The sequence below is a fragment of the Nothoprocta perdicaria genome, unplaced genomic scaffold (assembly GCF_003342845.1).
Source record: "Nothoprocta perdicaria isolate Ctin4 unplaced genomic scaffold, notPer1 scaffold_17, whole genome shotgun sequence".
NCBI lineage: Eukaryota > Metazoa > Chordata > Aves > Tinamiformes > Tinamidae > Nothoprocta > Nothoprocta perdicaria.
Genome location: NW_020454871.1, coordinates 7092284 through 7108792, shown reverse-complemented (window position 1 = coordinate 7108792; position 16509 = coordinate 7092284). Strand labels below are relative to the sequence as shown.

The window sequence follows — 16509 nt, the reverse complement described above, 5'->3', positions numbered from 1 at the left end:
CCGCCCCGCCGGGCCGCGCCGGGGCCCTGCCCGCCGCCGGCGACGACGTGCGCAAGAGCGGCTACCTGCGCAAGCAGAAGCACGGCCACAAGCGCTACTTCGTGCTGCGCGCCGAGAGCCACGTGGCCCCCGCCCGCCTCGAGTACTACGACAGCGAGAAGAAGTTCAAGAGCAGCCTTCGCGGCGGCGCCGCCGGGGGCGCGCAGCTCTGCTGCCCCCCGCCCAAGCGTGTCATCCCCCTCTACCAGTGCTTCACGGTGAGCCGGCGCGCCGACGCCAAGCACAAGCACATCATCGCCCTGTACACCAAGGACGAGTACTTCGCCATGCTGGCCGAGAACGAGGCGGAGCAGGAGGCCTGGTACCAAGCCATCAGCGAGCTCATGAGCCAGAGCAAGAGGGGCTTCCTGGAGCAGGAGGACCAGGCGGATCCGCAGGCGGACGAGGATGACGAGCACTATGGCGCTGCCCTGAGGCCCGGCACGGTCTTCAAAGAGGTCTGGCAGGTCAATGTGAAGCCCAAGGGCCTGGGGCAGACCAAGAACCTCACCGGCGTGTACAGGTTGTGCCTCTCCAGCAAAGCCATCCACCTCGTCAAGCTGAACTCCGAGGTGCCCTCTGTCCACTTGCAGCTGATGAATATCCGCCGCTGTGGCCATTCAGAGAATTTCTTCTTCATTGAAGTGGGCAGGTCCGCGTCCATCGGTCCTGGCGAGCTCTGGATGCAAGTGGATGATTCGGTGGTTGCCCAGAATATGCACGAGACTTTTCTGGAGACCATGAAAGCGCTCAAGGCCTTTGCAGAGTTCAGGCCCCGAAGCAAGAGCCAGTCTTCTGGTGGTGGTAGTGGTACCAATCCTATTTCTTTTATCACCACTAGGAGGCACTTGGGCAACCTGCCCCCTAGCCAGACGGGCCTGCAGAGGAGGTCTAGAACTGAGAGTGTTACTGGAGGGACTCCACCTACCACCAAAAGCAGCAGCTCCTACCGCTTCAGAACATCCAGCGAGGGAGAAGGAACCATGACCAGACCCTTCAGGTCAGTGACTGGGAGTCTGATCCATCTGAATACTGCAAGGATGAATCTGGGCCGGCAAGAAGGCAGCGGCAGGTACGTTAGGGCAGCGTTCAGCTCTTCTTATCACACCAGATCTGCTTCACTGCCAGTGTCGCATTTTCCCTCTACTACAAGTCCCATCAGTGTTTCTTCCAGTAGTGGCCATGGCTCTGCTTCGGACATGTTAACCAGGCCATCTAGCTCATCTGTTTGTGGCTCCCCAAGTGATGGGGGATTTATCTCTTCAGATGAATATGGCTCTAGCCCTGGAGATTTCAGGTACTTTCGGGTGAGGAGTAATACGCCGGATTCCTTGGGGAACACACCACCCATCAGAGAAGAGAACTGTTTGAGCGAGTACATGTCCATGAGCAAGCAGCAAGTAGATGATAGTTCAAGGGATGATTATATGGAGGCTGAAAAGTGTTTCAGGAAAAGAACTTATTCTCTAACTAAACCAACTTCTGCAGCAGTGCAGCAGAAAACAACACAGACGACTGCTTCATTAGATGAGGATTCTGCAGGAAATCATGGGCGATTACTCTACTCTGAATCACCAAAACTGAAAGATAACCATGAATCCGACTACAGTGATGCTAACCTTGATTCCATATGTAACCAAAGCAGGAGTAAAGCCAGGGATGATGGCTATATGCCAATGATGCCCGGAGTTGCATCTTCTCTATCAAGTAACAATGATTATTTGCCAATGTCTGCCAAAAGTGTGTCTGTTCCAAAACAGATCAACAGTTCGTGGTCACCATCTCAGGTTGACTCCAGAGGATATATGATGATGTTTCCAAAGGCTAGCTCTTCACCTGTCCGAAGTCCTTTAACTGGATTTGTATCTAAAGGAAGTAATGAGAAGATTATAAACAATGAGTATATGGATATGTCACCAGGTAATTCAGCTCCAAAGCACCCTGGTGATTCAAATTATATTCATACTACTTCTGTTTCCAAAGGTTTCAGTTCATATTTTTCTTTGCCTCGAAGCTTTAAGGCATTATCAGGACAGAATGGTGACCATAGTGAATATGTCCCAATGTCTTCACCCGGAAAACTTTTATATGGTGGACCAGAAAATGTAAAAGGTGTCAGCAGTGAAGCTCTGGCTAATGGCATCTCCAAATTGCCCGTTGTGAAAGGTTCAGATGAAGGACTTGCGCAGAACAGGGCTACTCGGCCTACAAGACTCCCCCTAGGTACGAGAGGCAGTAATACTATCCCGAGAATGTATGATCGTACGGTTCCACCTGAGCCAGCTAGTCCTGGGGAATATATAAATATTGATTTTAATGAAAAAGCGAGTAACACACCGTATTCCTTATCTGCAGAGGGATCACCGTCATCTCTAGGCTCAAGCAGTGACCACAGACAGTCCCCACTTTCTGATTATATGAGTGTTGATTTGGATGTACAGTCACCAAAAGCAGCAAAGGAACTGTCTAACTCCTTAACAGATATTACAATTTATGCAAGTTCCAGTATTCCTAGAAACCAGCCGAATGCTGACTACGCTAGACTTTCCTTTGGTACCGCTTGCGTTAGTGCTGCCAGTAGCAGGACTGATGATTACACAGATATGACGTTCAACATGGCAACAACACCGCCGCGGCCGTTTGCCTCCGAAGCTGACAACGGTGTGAAGATTGACAGTCCTTCTTCCATAGTTAATAGACTGTGCATCGTTGATCGATACGCTGGTAGCAGTAGCTTCTCTGTTCCCAGCTCCGAACCTCCCATGGGACCGAAAGTGATTCGAGCTGATCCTCAAGGCAGAAGGAGGCACAGTTCTGAAACGTTCTCCTCTGCCGGGACTGTGACTACTTCCTCCTCTTTCTTTACCGATAGTAGCAAAAGACACAGCTCTGCCTCATTTGACAATGTTTGGTTGAAACCAGATGAAAACATTTCTGATGGTCAGGAAAGCAAAATGTCCAGGGATACCTCAACTGGATTTCAAAATGGCTTAAACTACATAGCCCTCAATTTACGTGACGATCCTATAAGCTGTGAGGCAAGTACTGCTACACCAACTTGCCACCTCCAAAATGGTACTTCGAGTTTGGACAGTGGAGCTTACGTAAGCATAGATTTCACCAGGTCCGACGGACTCAAATGTAACGCTGCAAGAAAAGGTTTGTTACTTTAGAAGTAGTTTCCTTTCCTGTGTGTTTAACTATAGGAATTGAATCCTCTACTTAAAATGTCTTCAAAATGGAGTAGATGTTTCTACAATCTTTATTTTTTCTAGGGTCTCTTGTCTAGTAATAGCACAGTACGCAAACCACTAGATGTAGGACATGGTCCTTGGCCTAAAGGGTATAGATTTATGTAACTCTTCTGCTAGGCAGTTTTATGTGTTATCAAGCTGTCTGCTGGCCTAGATCTTTACAAAATAATTTTGCTACTATGAACGTTAATCATATTTTATGTCCTGGAATCTTGTCCTGAGGTTATGGTAACCCACTATTTTCCCTTTGTTTTCTTCTTCTTCTTCCCTCCTTGTAATTAGATGACTCTTCGCTTTCTTCTTTTCTTCTTTTTTTAAACTTGAGCTTTTTAAAATTTGTTTTAAGGATAGGGGAAGCTGTGAATTGCTAAACTGGATTTAAATGTCAAACCTTTTGGTGATTCTTTTTTTACATCTGTTTATTTTAATAAATGTAGGTGGAGTGCTTTTTAATGTGCAAATCTGCCTACATTTATTCAGCTGAATCTTAGGTAGAGAAGGCTTTTTCTCCTTCCCCTCTCCTGAGGTCTGATAGGCTCCTTTGGGTCCCTGGGCCCCAGGGTATCCTGGTACCCTGCCCAGAGCCATCTCAGGGTGGCTGGGTGGGACAGTGAGCAGCTCCAGCAGCCAAAGCCCTCCAGGACTGTGGCCTTCTGGTGTGTGCGAGTCCAAGGCTGGTCCTTCATCCCCCTGCTGTCCTCTGCGGCAGCCAGGGCTGGTTGCCTGTACCCAGTAGAAGAGCAGGCTTTGAGGGGTGTTCTCTAGCGCAGAAACTTGGGAGCTCTAATTTTCCAGTGGTCAGTACTGTCTGACCAAGCTTAAGGCAATGTTTCCAGGGTACAGATGAAAACTGAGGCTGCTGGGGGTGGGGAGGAAGACTTTGGGCAAGAGAAGGGACACTACTGTTCCTACGATAAGCTCTTTGCTGTCATGGTGACGCAGAAATTCGTAATTAGCTGTTGGTGGTGTGATCTGCGTCCACTCACTGAGCAGCACTGTTTTATGCAAGTGCTGTACTGCTCTGTAACAGTCTCTTTGGCAGCATAATCCATATTTTGCTCTTTGTGACCCACTCAGCTTTTTCCACAGTAATTCCCCTTCCAGATAAAGCTGTGTGTAGGTAATGATGTTTTCCTCTCTCTGCAAAGATATGTGTAGTTGATAATTAATGACTAGCAAGAGGAAATATTTAATCACTGCCGAACACTTATATTTGCCCACTTCTCTGTCAATAGAGAAAGCAATAAAGGGGCAGACCAATACTGATGTGTGTATCTTTGACTGGAGTCTTAAACACAAAAACAGCTCTTTTTTTTTTTTTTCCCCTCTCTCCATTTTCCCCTTAAAACGAAGGATCTAAAGGCAGAAGGCATTGCAGGAGCTTGAAACTGTAGGCTTTCCACATGGAAGGTGTAAGCCTGACTCAGCGAGTGTGCCGTTCGCAGGCTGGCAGCGCTGCTCGGGGCTGCTCAGAAACGTGTGGTTTGACTCGGTGGCTTTTTTCCCCTGCTTTTTTTTTTTTTTTTTTTTTTTTTTTAATCAAATTTAGAAGACTTTGAAAGCTGCCAGTCCAAGAAGTGCTTTCTTCCAAAGTTAGTCTTTCAGCACTTCAAAGATTTGTCAGTCAGAGGCATCCTGGTTGCCATTTTCAGGCTTAAAAAAAAAAAGCCAGTAAACTCAGTAAAATTCCTTCTTGATCTTAGTCCCATCCTCTATCTCTAAAATATGTGTTATAAAGTATAACATCTTTTAAAAAATGGAGAAAAAGAACAAATACTTATTTTGGCTGTGCTGTAAATTTTACGTATAAAAATGTTTCTCAAGAGAAACTCTGTTAAGAAATGGTACTCATGTTAAACAGTGTGCTCATTACTGCTACAATTAATGTCCACAGCTCTGTACTGTTTCCTTTTTTTATTTTCCATATCTATTGCAAGTTACAGGGAGGAAAGACTGAACTGAAAGAAACTGCATAAAAATATGGAAACTATCAGGAATTTCGCCATGAGAATACTAAGAACTTAGTGTTCTTTTCTCTAGTCTGAGAAGGGGAAAAAATAAAAATAAACCCCACTAAAATCCTGTTGTGAAACAAGACGTAAGTTTTATGCAAAGATGGCCTAAAACATAGTATGTAAGAGGAAGGGCTGCTGGGGTAGGGATGGATGTTGCTCACTTTGAGGCCCTTCTCAGAGGGGTGAGCAGATTTAAGAGCCATCCAGGCTAGCAGGATTTTACCTGATTTAAATACAGCATGGCAAACTGCTGGTGTACTGGTCTGCACTTTGGTTCTTTAGTGATAGCCTAAAATTCTTGATTATAAAATCTATTATAAAGATGCTAGTTTACATTCAAATACCAAACAGTGTATCTTCCTTTAGCGAGCAGAGTTGTAGGTTAACAGCTGATCAGTTTCTGCTACAATGAAGCCTTTTAGTATTTTAAAAATATATAAACCTGAGGAAACTTGTAAATTGTTTTGAATCTTGAAGATAAATCTTCACTCATAAATTTCTTGCCCCCTGAAGAGGTATGGCATAGTGTATTTATGTGTAACTGGTATTTTTAGTACTTTTGGCGACTTTTACCAGAGCTAAATACTGTGTTTATATCTCTTTGCATCCCACTCATAGTCTTTTTTCCTGAAAAAATATTTCTAAATGGTTAAATCAACTTTTAAGGAAAAGTTTTAGTAGATACCTTTATCCTTGACTTCCAAAAATGGAGCTGTGCCTGACTTATTAAATCCCGTCTGGTAGGGAACTTTAATCTCTTCCCCCTTCAGTACAGTTTTGCATGGAAGGAAACCATTTCCCAACTTCTGGTGATTTGCTGTTTTGTTTTTGTTTGTTTAAATGAGATATTGTGTTCTGTGACTCAGCCTCATTCTCCTAACTGCCGAGAGTGATAGGACAGAGAGTGATTTCCAAAGCCTCATTGCCCTCACTGTGAGTCCCAAACTGCTGCTGGTTCAGGTTCACTGGTGTGAAACCGGCTGTTTTTTTTTTTTTTCCCCTTTCTTTCTTTCCCTCTTTTTTTTTCTCCATTCATGAAATGGTTGCAGGAGAGGGAGGGCACTCGGTCTGAGTGGGAAGTAGGTCTGCCTTGTTTTTCAAGTTTTTGTCTCAGGTTTAGGCAAAACTGAGCTGAGGCTTTACATGGAAAACGATGACCATAAAATGAGTATAAGGTTTTTGTTTTTATGCTTAAAGTTTAAGAAGGTCATTAGTGAAACAGTTTCATCATGAAATCGTTACACAATATTGAAGCAAGCGGTTTGCAGTTTTGATTACATGGATCTGAGTCATGAAATTTTGTGCTAGGAGTAGAGAACACTAAAGCTACTTCAAACAGGGCTTAGCTAATGTATACCTTGTTATTGGACCTTGTAGAAACTGGGGAGGATGATGAGAGCGGGGCGGTAATAAACTGCCTAATGGCTCCTGGATAATACTAGCATGTTTCTTCAGACTTAATTAGAAATATTAAACCTGCAAAGATACCATGGCCTTCAAAACCAAAACAGGCTGTTCAGAGTAAATGTAATATTTGGCTTGATATCAACCCACCTATTTTACTCCCACTCTTTAATCTTATCTCTACCTGATATTCTAATAAGCTGTTAAGAGATTGTTTCAGAAGTTCTCCAAAGTGCAGGATTATAATTGAAATGATCCTCACCTTAATCTGCTCCTGGGTTAGACTACATAAGAAATGCTATGTACAGTCTGGGAAAGTTGGGTGGGAGGAAAAGCAAGTACCGTTTTAAGGCAAAACTAATACTACGCTGCACATATTCCTTGTGCTAACTTGCATATTTCAGATGCAAAATCCTGAAAAATATAGTGAGCAATATGTTCTGAGAAATTCAGAGTCTGTAAGATTGAGCCACTATTAATATAGTAAATTACAGTTTACTAGGTAAATAACTGCAGCTTTTGGATTTCAGACTAGTGGTTTTTAAGAGTTTACTTTGCACTGAGGCTCTTTGTATCGACAGAGTACTTAAGGCACAGGCCTATTTAAAAATAGCTTGAAGAACCCAACAGAAATGTATCTTCACACTGACATGCATTCTAATCTTTGAAGTAATGCAAGGATAATAATTCTTTGAAAGTTTTACTGTAACAGATGCCATTTTAACAGTCTTGAGTGACTTACTGCTATGCTTAAAAATATACAAGACTGCTTTCTCCAGCAGTATGTGAGCTACTGAAGGCAGAACAGATTTTTGTCTTGTAGCGTGGGAGAGAATTAATTATGACATATTTGACCAAAAATCACTTGTTTTACATGTACCTTGGTTAAAAAAAAAAATCTGAAATAATACCACTCCTTTGTCATTAAGAGAGACCACTTAATTTGTAGTGAATGTTAAAATACTCTTGAAAATCAGCTTCTCCGGGTTTTAAATGCAACATTGCAGCTAAGTCAGGGGTATTTCCTTTGGAAGTCTTAACTTTCCACTGTTGAGTGTAGCTGCCTGGACAGTAAGGCACTATTGCAGGACGCAGGAGGTTAGGGCAGTAATCTGGGACTGATTTAAATAGCTTTTACTTTAGTCTTTGAGTGCAGTCTTAAATATCTTATTGCCCTCTCTGTTTTTGCCTGTAAAATTAGGCTGCTGCCCTCCTGCCTTGCCATGTGCGACCCCTTGTTCCCCCTGCCACGGGTGCAGGAAGTTTCTGCAAGCCTTTCTGAGCCGGCGTCGCGGCCAGGGTTACTGCGATGGCTCCTCACTTGAAGCTTTGAGTTTTTTATGTATTTGGTGGCATGTTAGCAGGAGGTATTGCCGATTTTTCTGTTTGTTTGTTTTCTAAACCCTGCATATGCTTTTTTTTTTTCCCCTTAATGAAAGGCTCTTTAATCCGTTTTCTCCATAGCAATTGCTAGTGGTGGGGAGGGTTTTGGATGGTGTTAGAGAGTTTATAGTACTGTGTTGTAACTTGGTGTGTGCTTGTGTGCTCTGTTTGTGGAGCTGTGAGGCTCCCAAAACAGGCTGAATAGTGTCCAGTCTGCTGATTCTGCTAAAAAGCTTCTTATTTTTATTTTTTTCCCTGATCTAAATTGGGAGGGGAGAAAGCTCTGCAGTTTTATTTGAAATACTGTTTTGCTCAGGTATCATCTTTCAATCAAAAGGGAAGTGATCAAATTGAAAGGCAGGCAGGATGGCAAGGCTTTCTGGGGCCAGAGATGCTTTATTATTGCTCTTTTGTCCAAAAAATGTATTAATTTTTGTAATGACCCGTCTTTAAACGGTGCGTAACAACCTGGCTGCAGAGCTGTCCTCTGGCCCTCCCTGGGAACTTTGCTTTTTCTTTTTTTCCACATGTAGCTCTTGCATGTTATCAACTCTGCAGTGATGAATTACTCTCACAAGTTAAAGCAGAACTTTCCTGCAGTATTGCCATGTACTTGAAGCCCTGCCTCCCAGATCGAGAGCAGAAAATAACATGTTTTGGTCTGGCCCTCTACTGAAAGGTCCCTAAGTTTAGAGATGGTTGGGTTTAGTGGAGAACCTTGCGCAGGAGGAATTTGGGACATACTTGAGGGCAGTGGGAAGACAAAAGTAAATTAGCCTGACTCATCAAAGGCATTTCAGGGGTGTTATTTGACATCCTGAGTGTCTTATCTGAATGATCTCAAATCATTAGAAGTGTTTGGATTTGTGAAGTTTTTGCTTGAGGTGTAGTATTACCCCAAGAGCAGCAACATAATAGGCTGTTGGCAAGAATTTTTCTGACCCGGTTAAATCATGAACTATATCTCAAGGGACAAATGTTGCTTACTTGAAAGCTTTTTTTATTTACTTTTTGTATTTTTGCTCTGTGTGTCGTGTGCCAGTGATTTGTGGGCTAACACAGGGAGGTGTTTTATATATATACACACACACAAAAAAAAATCTGTGCATGTGTGTCAGTTTTCCTGCAGCTGTGCAACAGCTAAGTTTATGCAGGTGAGAGTGCAGGAATGTGTAGCTAAGGATGAAGAAGGAGCACAGGATCCATGTGTTTGGTGCTACTGTGCAGCTCATGTAATGTGCAACTGCATCCTTGATTCACGGGGCGACTTCGCTCCTGAAGCAGCAAGGAGGATGGAGCTGCCTGAGCATTACCATTTCTTCTGTCTTCTGCAGGAGCTTTGCAGCTGCAGCGCCTGGATTCATGCAGTCTTCTAGTGTTGCTTTAGAGTTTTTGGAGTGCATCTTTAAACAGCGAGGTCTTAAGTGGTATCCACTCCTCTCTTCTGTGCTGCTTTCAGCTGCTTGAGAGTAGCCTGAGGAATTTAGAGTGTAAAACTCTACTACTTTCCTGTTTAGGTAGGTCAGGTTCAGCAGACACTGCGGTAGTTGGGGATGCGTCTAGAAAAGGTGGCAGCAGCAGTTGATTAAAGTTGGTCTGTGTATCAACACGATTTAACTCTGTCCACGTTGTGCGTTCCCCAGCTGTCTCTGCAAGCTGATGGCCTTGGCTCTTGTTTGGGTGCCCTGAGAAGACCTTGCTTCACACGTGCAGTCGGAACTGTTTTCTTCATCCCCTGCATAAGCCAGAGCTTTGGGGATGTCCTAATGTTAACACAGACTCAATAGCATCGTAATTAAAAAATTGCTGCATGCCACCATCGTCTGCGGTGGCGGGTAGGGACTGTTGGTAGAGAGGTTTTGTGCAGGCACCTGAGCAGAGGGCCAGGCTGCGGTGGCCAGGAGGTGGTAGGGGTGAGAAGCCAGACTGCGCCGAGGCTATAATTAACTCGGGTATGCAGCTGTGGAGCAAGTTGCTGCTGCTGACAGTCCTTCCTGGTGGTAGAGGTGAAAGGAAAAAATGCTGAATGCTTTCAAATGTCAATGGCCAAAGCGGGTGGCAAGAGAAAAATTACATGTGAAACTTCCCATAGGAAAGATAATTTGAAAGGCAGGGAGCTGATTCCTTAGTCATGAGCAACGCTTTCTGTATCTCGTGTTCCTAAGGACAGTTTTACTCAGAGCAGGACTTAGTTTGCCTCCTGTCCCATCCTTTCCGCAGGAACTGTGAGCAGACATCACCCAAGAGGGAGGAAGAACAGGGTGAGCTTCTCTAATGCTTCCCCACCAGCACTCTCCCAGCCTCTGGCTGCTTTCAGCTTGGGGGATTTCCTGAGCCTCATGTACTTGGTCCTCTTGGAAATCCTCTACAGATACTACTTCTAAGTACTTCCCCAGTCTCTCTTTGAATCCATGTAAACTTTGCGCTTCTGCAGCAGCCTTTGGTCAGGATGTGTGTGCGTCGCAGGAGGCCCTTACGGATGCTTCAAACCCAGATAACGAAGCCCTTTCTGTGCCACTTATGATTATTCTGCAGATGCTGTGCTCTTCTCCATACATTTAACTGTACAGTTAGCCACTTTCCTGCCACACAGAGCTCTGACATGCAGTATAATGCTGTAATTTTCTGATTATTCTGTTTCCTGTCCAAATATCCCTCTTGAGGCTGAAGAGCTCTGGTTACCTGGCTGTACCACAGTGGAGCAGCAATGAAGCAGTGGCTCCTTCAACCACTTTTTTTTTTTCTTCATATATCTCTGACATGAAATTCTGAAGTTTTAAACTCCTCAGGTATGGCTTTTCAGCTGAATAGAAGTTATTTTTTAGTATCATCTTGCTGTAATTAAAACAGTTTAGTCTGGAGGAAAAAAAAGAACAAAAACCAGTAACAACTTCTTGTCAGGCTTGTCCAGTGCAGTTTAAGTTGTTGTTATGCTCCTGCCAAAACAGCACTACAGTTTCCTAATTCTAGGAATAGTATCAGTGAAGGCGATGAAATTAGGGAGTGTGCATAATGCCTTCCTAGAAACTTCACTACTGTTTATTAAAACAGAAAAAAACCCCTGCTGTTGCACAAGATAAGGCATTTCTGCAGAGTAAATAAAATTGGTTGTAAAGCATGGGAGAGGCTTAGTAGCTCATGACAACATTAAGTAGCAAGAACAGCGAGCCATGCTTGAATGAATAAGTGTGGATAAAGATTACTTGGAAGAGAAACTTTGTCTTCTGAATGTTATACATACAACTTGAAGAAAAGCAGCCTTATACTGGGATGTGTTGTTACTGATGGTTTTAAATAGTTTATCCAATGAAAAGTGGATTGCGTCTTAAAAACAATTTTTGCTTCTTCTTGTAGAAAGATCAGTCAAATTTTATGTATAAAATAGTCATAAATCATTAGCTTAATTTGAACACTATTGCCTTGTTGCTGATTTAAGAAATTGCTTGAAACCTGCTTAAAGAGTAGGCATGTAATTTGGCTTATCTGAAAAAAAAAAAAAGAATACTTTGCTGGATCAGGGCCTTAGTTTACATGGGCCAAATCTGATTTTATTGTAAAAAAAGAAAAGAAAAAAAGTAATGACAGTTTGGTTTTATTTTTTTTCTAAGTTTTCTAAACTGCATTTATATGTTGAGGTGATGTGTGAAAATGTTCAAATGCCTGATGCTGTCTGGACGTCTGTTTTCCAGAACTTCATTTCCTCTCTTTCTTGGAAGTAGATTGAGCAGATTTCCCTCTGAACTCCTCTAAAAGCTCAGGAGTAGAGATATGTTTACATTGGTTCTGCACGCGAAGTTGTTTTTAATCTTGTCATGTCTGGCCTGGCCACTAACTTGTCTCAGTGGCATTTACATTTGCAGAGTCTGAAGGAAACTGAGGAGCAACTCTGTGAGATTCAGTGCTGCCTTCTTGGCTCCATTCCTTTGTGATAAGCTGTTCTTCTCTCCCAAGAGTTGTTTTGCCTGTTTGCTTCATAGCCTCCCTCAGTGTTCTATGAGTAAGTTGGTGTCAAGTCAGATACATTCATACAATAATACAGTACAAATAAGCCATTTTTTTACCATTGATCAGCAATTCTCATATCTCACTGTTAATACAGTGTGAAACAACCCTCAGGGGATACAGCACACTGAGGAGGGAAAAGTGCCATGACAGATACCTGTATCTACCTAGGTATCTATCTCTGTGTGTGTATATACACATGTGTGTGTGCAGGCAAGCATGTGTATGCCTCTAGATACTGATTTATATTTATGAATACTTGATGTTTTTATCCCCTCTGAAATGAAGTGATAGCTCAAGCTGAGCACACTGCCCAAGCTGCAGAACTGAAATTCTCAGCTTTCTAGAGGGTTCAGAGGAGGGGTAAGAGCAGCAGCTTCTTGTGTAACAACTGTGACCTTGCAGCGGGGGGAAAATGCTCCCCAGGAAGGCCAAGGGATTTATCCGCTTCCGTGAAGCTTAGTTGCTGGTACTTTCTCCTGATTTCCCGTAAGTTGTTCTGGGTCACTGTGGGCTAGAACTACCTGTTGAGCTCACTTTTAGAAAGAGTTGCAGTGCTCTCTGTGTTTTGCCAGATGTGCTCAAAGAATCCAAGCTGGAAGGTAAGCAGAGTTTGGCAGTTAGGCACTTCCTTGGAGGGCTTGTAGCTGTGGCCCCCAGGCTGTGCTGCAGGCGCGCTGCTCGAGGCCCGGCTGCGCGGCCGCCCTGCACAGGGATGCGCTGCAGGAGATGAGAACAACTCGCCGAGTGGCTCCCAGGTGTGCCGCGCGTTAGGCGTGGAGGAAGAAGGTCCTGACCCAAGCCGAGGCACTGTCTGAAGTGCCTTTCATGTAGCTCATGGGGCTGAAGCAGCGAGGGGGCGGGGGTGTGGGGAGATGCTAATTTTTACTGAGCATAGGCTTAATGGAGAAGCTGTTGCTGCTTCAGTGTTTCCCTTGGGTGTCCCGTTGAGGGGTGATTCACAGCGAAGCAAGGTGCGTATTTTCATCCTTTGGCCCTACAACAAAAAGTCTTTTTTTTCTAAAGAGGAAAACTTTTTTCAAAACTGAACTGGTTGCTGCCTCCAGCCCTGCTGAGGTGCTCAGTTGCCTGGGCCGGGAGCCGGGGCTTGTGGGGTTCTGGCTGTCTTGTGGCGTCAGCTCCTCAAGCCCTGTTTGGGAGGGCCCGTGTTCTTGAGGAAATTGTGATTTCTGTGCAGCCGACTGCAGCGAGGGTGGAACCTCGGTGTATTTAACAAGCGCATACTTCATGATTGGGTCTGTAAGTAAACATACAGGTTTGTGTTATTATGCATAAGTCTCACCTGTTCTTCAGGTGGCCACGTTTGCTTCACAGTATTCCTGGGGTGGCGCTAGCTGGGTCTTAGTCTTTTCTTAGACCAGACAAAACAGGATTAAGCTCAAAATCTTGCCCTTTCTCATTGCAGCAGCCCTCTCACTGCCTAGCAGTGGCAGTGGCATTGCGGTGCTCGTGGCTGTGTGATGGCAGAGCTGGACTTGCACAGCTCGCGGAGGACACAGTAGGCTGTACTTCTGAGATCCCTTCCAACCTTAAGCATTCTGTGATTCTATGATTGTGTTTTCTGAAGGCTAATTTAGCAGACTTGCACTTTCTGCATCAGGAGAGGAATCCCTGTGGACTCGTGTCACAGCTTGAAAGGGAGGTAGAAAGTTCTAACTCTAGTGACCAAAGTTTATGGATTGGCAGAGAACAGTGACCTCGGTCCTCATCTTGAGGACAAATAAGTATTTTTGCAGGTGCCGTCTCTGGATGTAGTGGGAAGAACCAGGAACTGTTAATAGGAGGGTTAGTGGCATGGCTGTGGCAGACCTGCTGTAGCCCTTGTGCTCAATGAAGATCGGTACAAAGCTTTTTGTCCAGAGTGTTGTCTATCTCCTTCAAAAAGAAAGTTCACGGAAACTCAACTCAGGTGTTCCCTGGTATCCCTGAGGTGGGGGATTCCTGAGGAGCAGAGGGCAGGGTGGTGCCCTCGCTTGCAGCAGAGGTGCAGGAGGGCGGTGAGAGCTCTGTGGGAGGCTATGGGCAGCTCTGAGCTGTGGTCCTTTCTGGTGGATGGGCTGGAAGAGGCTGAGGGCACTGCTGGTGTGTTGGGGCTCGCTCCCCACTTTGCTTTTTTCCAGCTCTCTCAAGGTTTCTGGGTGCAGTTTCCCTGCCCTGTGCCGCCTTTGGCTGCTGCCACTTCTGTGGTGGATGAGCCCGTGTAGTCTTCTCACCAAAAAAATTTTCTTTTTCCAATATAACTTGCATTTAAAATGTCACCGACTTTTTTTTCTCCTCTCTTCCTAGACTGACTGCATTACCAAGGCAACCGTTGTTGGAAGTGAAGACTTTTCTGCTGGAAACTCCAGAAACTGTGTGGTGCTTTTGGAAGCAAAGCTCAGCTCCAGCCGGCTACTTTCATTTCCACCAGCACGGACATAGCCACGCATCCTCCTAATTTGTTCATAGACATCAGTTCTTCACATTCAAAATGATTTGAACTGAGACTTTGTGCTTTGGTGATGGGATGGGGTCCTGCCTGTTGGACCCCCGCAGAGGCAGCGCCGCCGCTGGCGGGCACCCCCTCCTCACTCCTGCCTCTCCCCTTCGCCCTTCGGGTTCTGCTCCTCTTCTGGGAAGTCAGAGCTGGTTTCCGATTGCCTGCTAACATGGGTTTTGCTTCTCTGGTACATTAACAAGTGATTAGCTGCAAACATGTTTAGAAATATTCTGGCAGTTCAAGTTTTCTTATTTTATTTTTTTTCCCCTCTGGTTGGCTGGGGGAACAAGGGAGGAAGGGAGAGGTACGCGTTAGCTTGGGGGAGAACCCATGGGACTGGACCGGGCCATGAAGGAGAGACCTCTTTGGCCTTTTTTTTTTTTTTTTTTTTTTTTTTACGGCGTTTTTTTTTTTTTGTTGTTTTTGTTTTTTTCCTCTAGTTTTGCGTTAATGGTACAAGAGGTATTTCTTGATCATAGGCTAGAGCATTTTAAATCAAATGACTGTCAGAGCTTAAACTGAATTTTTTGCTCCAAGTTTTGGTGTGTGCAAAGTAGGATGAATGGGCTGGTTGTCTTGTAGGTGGTTTTTGTTCTTATCCTCAAGTTAGTTGTTTATAAATATGAATTGTGTAAAATGAGGTTTTTGTTCATGCACTCAAATGGAGAAGTGCAGAGTCTTATCCAACTTTTGTAACTTTTGCATTATATTTGTCAGCTGTAGCTTTTTAAAGAAAAACCACCCTAATTGATCTTACTTTTGACCAAAGTCCCAGTTTTAATTTGGGACTATTTATTTTTCCTTCCTGGCATAATGAGAAAAAGTAAAAAGTCGGTTCCTTAACTGTCCTTATCCTGCCTAAAGAAATGCGAACAATGACTATTTGACACTTTTAAAATAAATTGTAGAAAAATCAGGGCTTAAATGCTTCACTCATACTGATTTTTGGGGGGTTGGGGTGGGTGTTAAAATGAGTTTAGGCTTTTAACACTGCTATGAACTTCAAAAGCATGACTCTAGTTGTTGGTACATGCAATGTATAACACAAGGCACTGACGATTGATAAAGGGTTTCAAAGTGGTACATGAATCCTCATGCTGTACTGCACCACACAGCTGGTACTCCTCCTCTTTGTATATTGTACAAGCAGCTTGTAGGGCTGCCTCACCTCAGCAGACAACCTTTAAGAGACTAGGATATACAGTTTGTATAACAAATTAGATGCTGTCAGTTTTGATGTTTGGTGATGTGTACCCAAATCTATTTTTCAGTAGTATTAAAGTGTACATGTCACTAAAATATAAAGAACTTTCTGGAAATGTAGTTGGTACCAATCTTTTTATCCGGTGTCTTAGTGATTGGGGGAAAAAGAAAAAACACCCTGTTGCTACAGGGTTTAAAAGCACAGGCTTGTTTTTGATTCTGGAAGGAAAGTTTAAGTTGGTACAGTTACTCGTTGCTGCTAAACATACACTAATTAAAAAGATGACCACTTTTATAGACCAAGATACTGTCTTGCCATATAGCTTTTGTTTGGTCTGGTAAATTAATAATGCAATATGTAGACAGCTTTTTTAAAAAAAAGCTTTACATCTTTTTTAAGAAATCAACATTTGGATGAAGATAGCTCTAAACATTGTGTGAAAGGAAAAGGTTGTTTTGAATAAAACTTCGGTGTTACAGACTTATTTCGTAAAAGATCCCAGAGGCTGCCATTGTACAATATACAGCACTGATTTAATAAATGCTGAATAAATAAGTAAATGGATAACCTCAAGTATAGTGGTACAGATACTAACAGGTACGGCATAATAAATATGCAATCTTTTTGAATCTCTTAGTTTACAGCAACTAATTTATTCAGTATTGTGCTGGAAGAACATTTTCCGAATATGTAAAACATATCACTATG

General features: G+C 43.7%; 1 protein-coding gene across 1 annotated transcript; it reads left to right on the top strand.

Annotated features, from left to right (window-relative positions):
* Positions 1 to 214: 214 nt before the first annotated feature.
* Positions 215 to 14747, top strand: IRS4 (insulin receptor substrate 4). The gene is made up of 2 exons (XM_026035987.1): positions 215 to 3198; positions 14405 to 14747. Exons 1-2 carry the CDS (start codon positions 327 to 329, stop codon positions 14407 to 14409), a joined length of 2877 nt encoding a protein of 958 aa, XP_025891772.1. The 5' UTR covers positions 215 to 326; the 3' UTR covers positions 14410 to 14747.
* The last annotated feature ends 1762 nt before the right edge of the window (positions 14748 to 16509 follow it).

Bases quoted from the DNA above. Each gene is read 5' to 3' on its own strand.
- IRS4 (XM_026035987.1), top strand. From the start codon at position 327: ATGCTGGCCGAGAACGAGGCGGAGCAGGAGGCCTGGTACCAAGCCATC.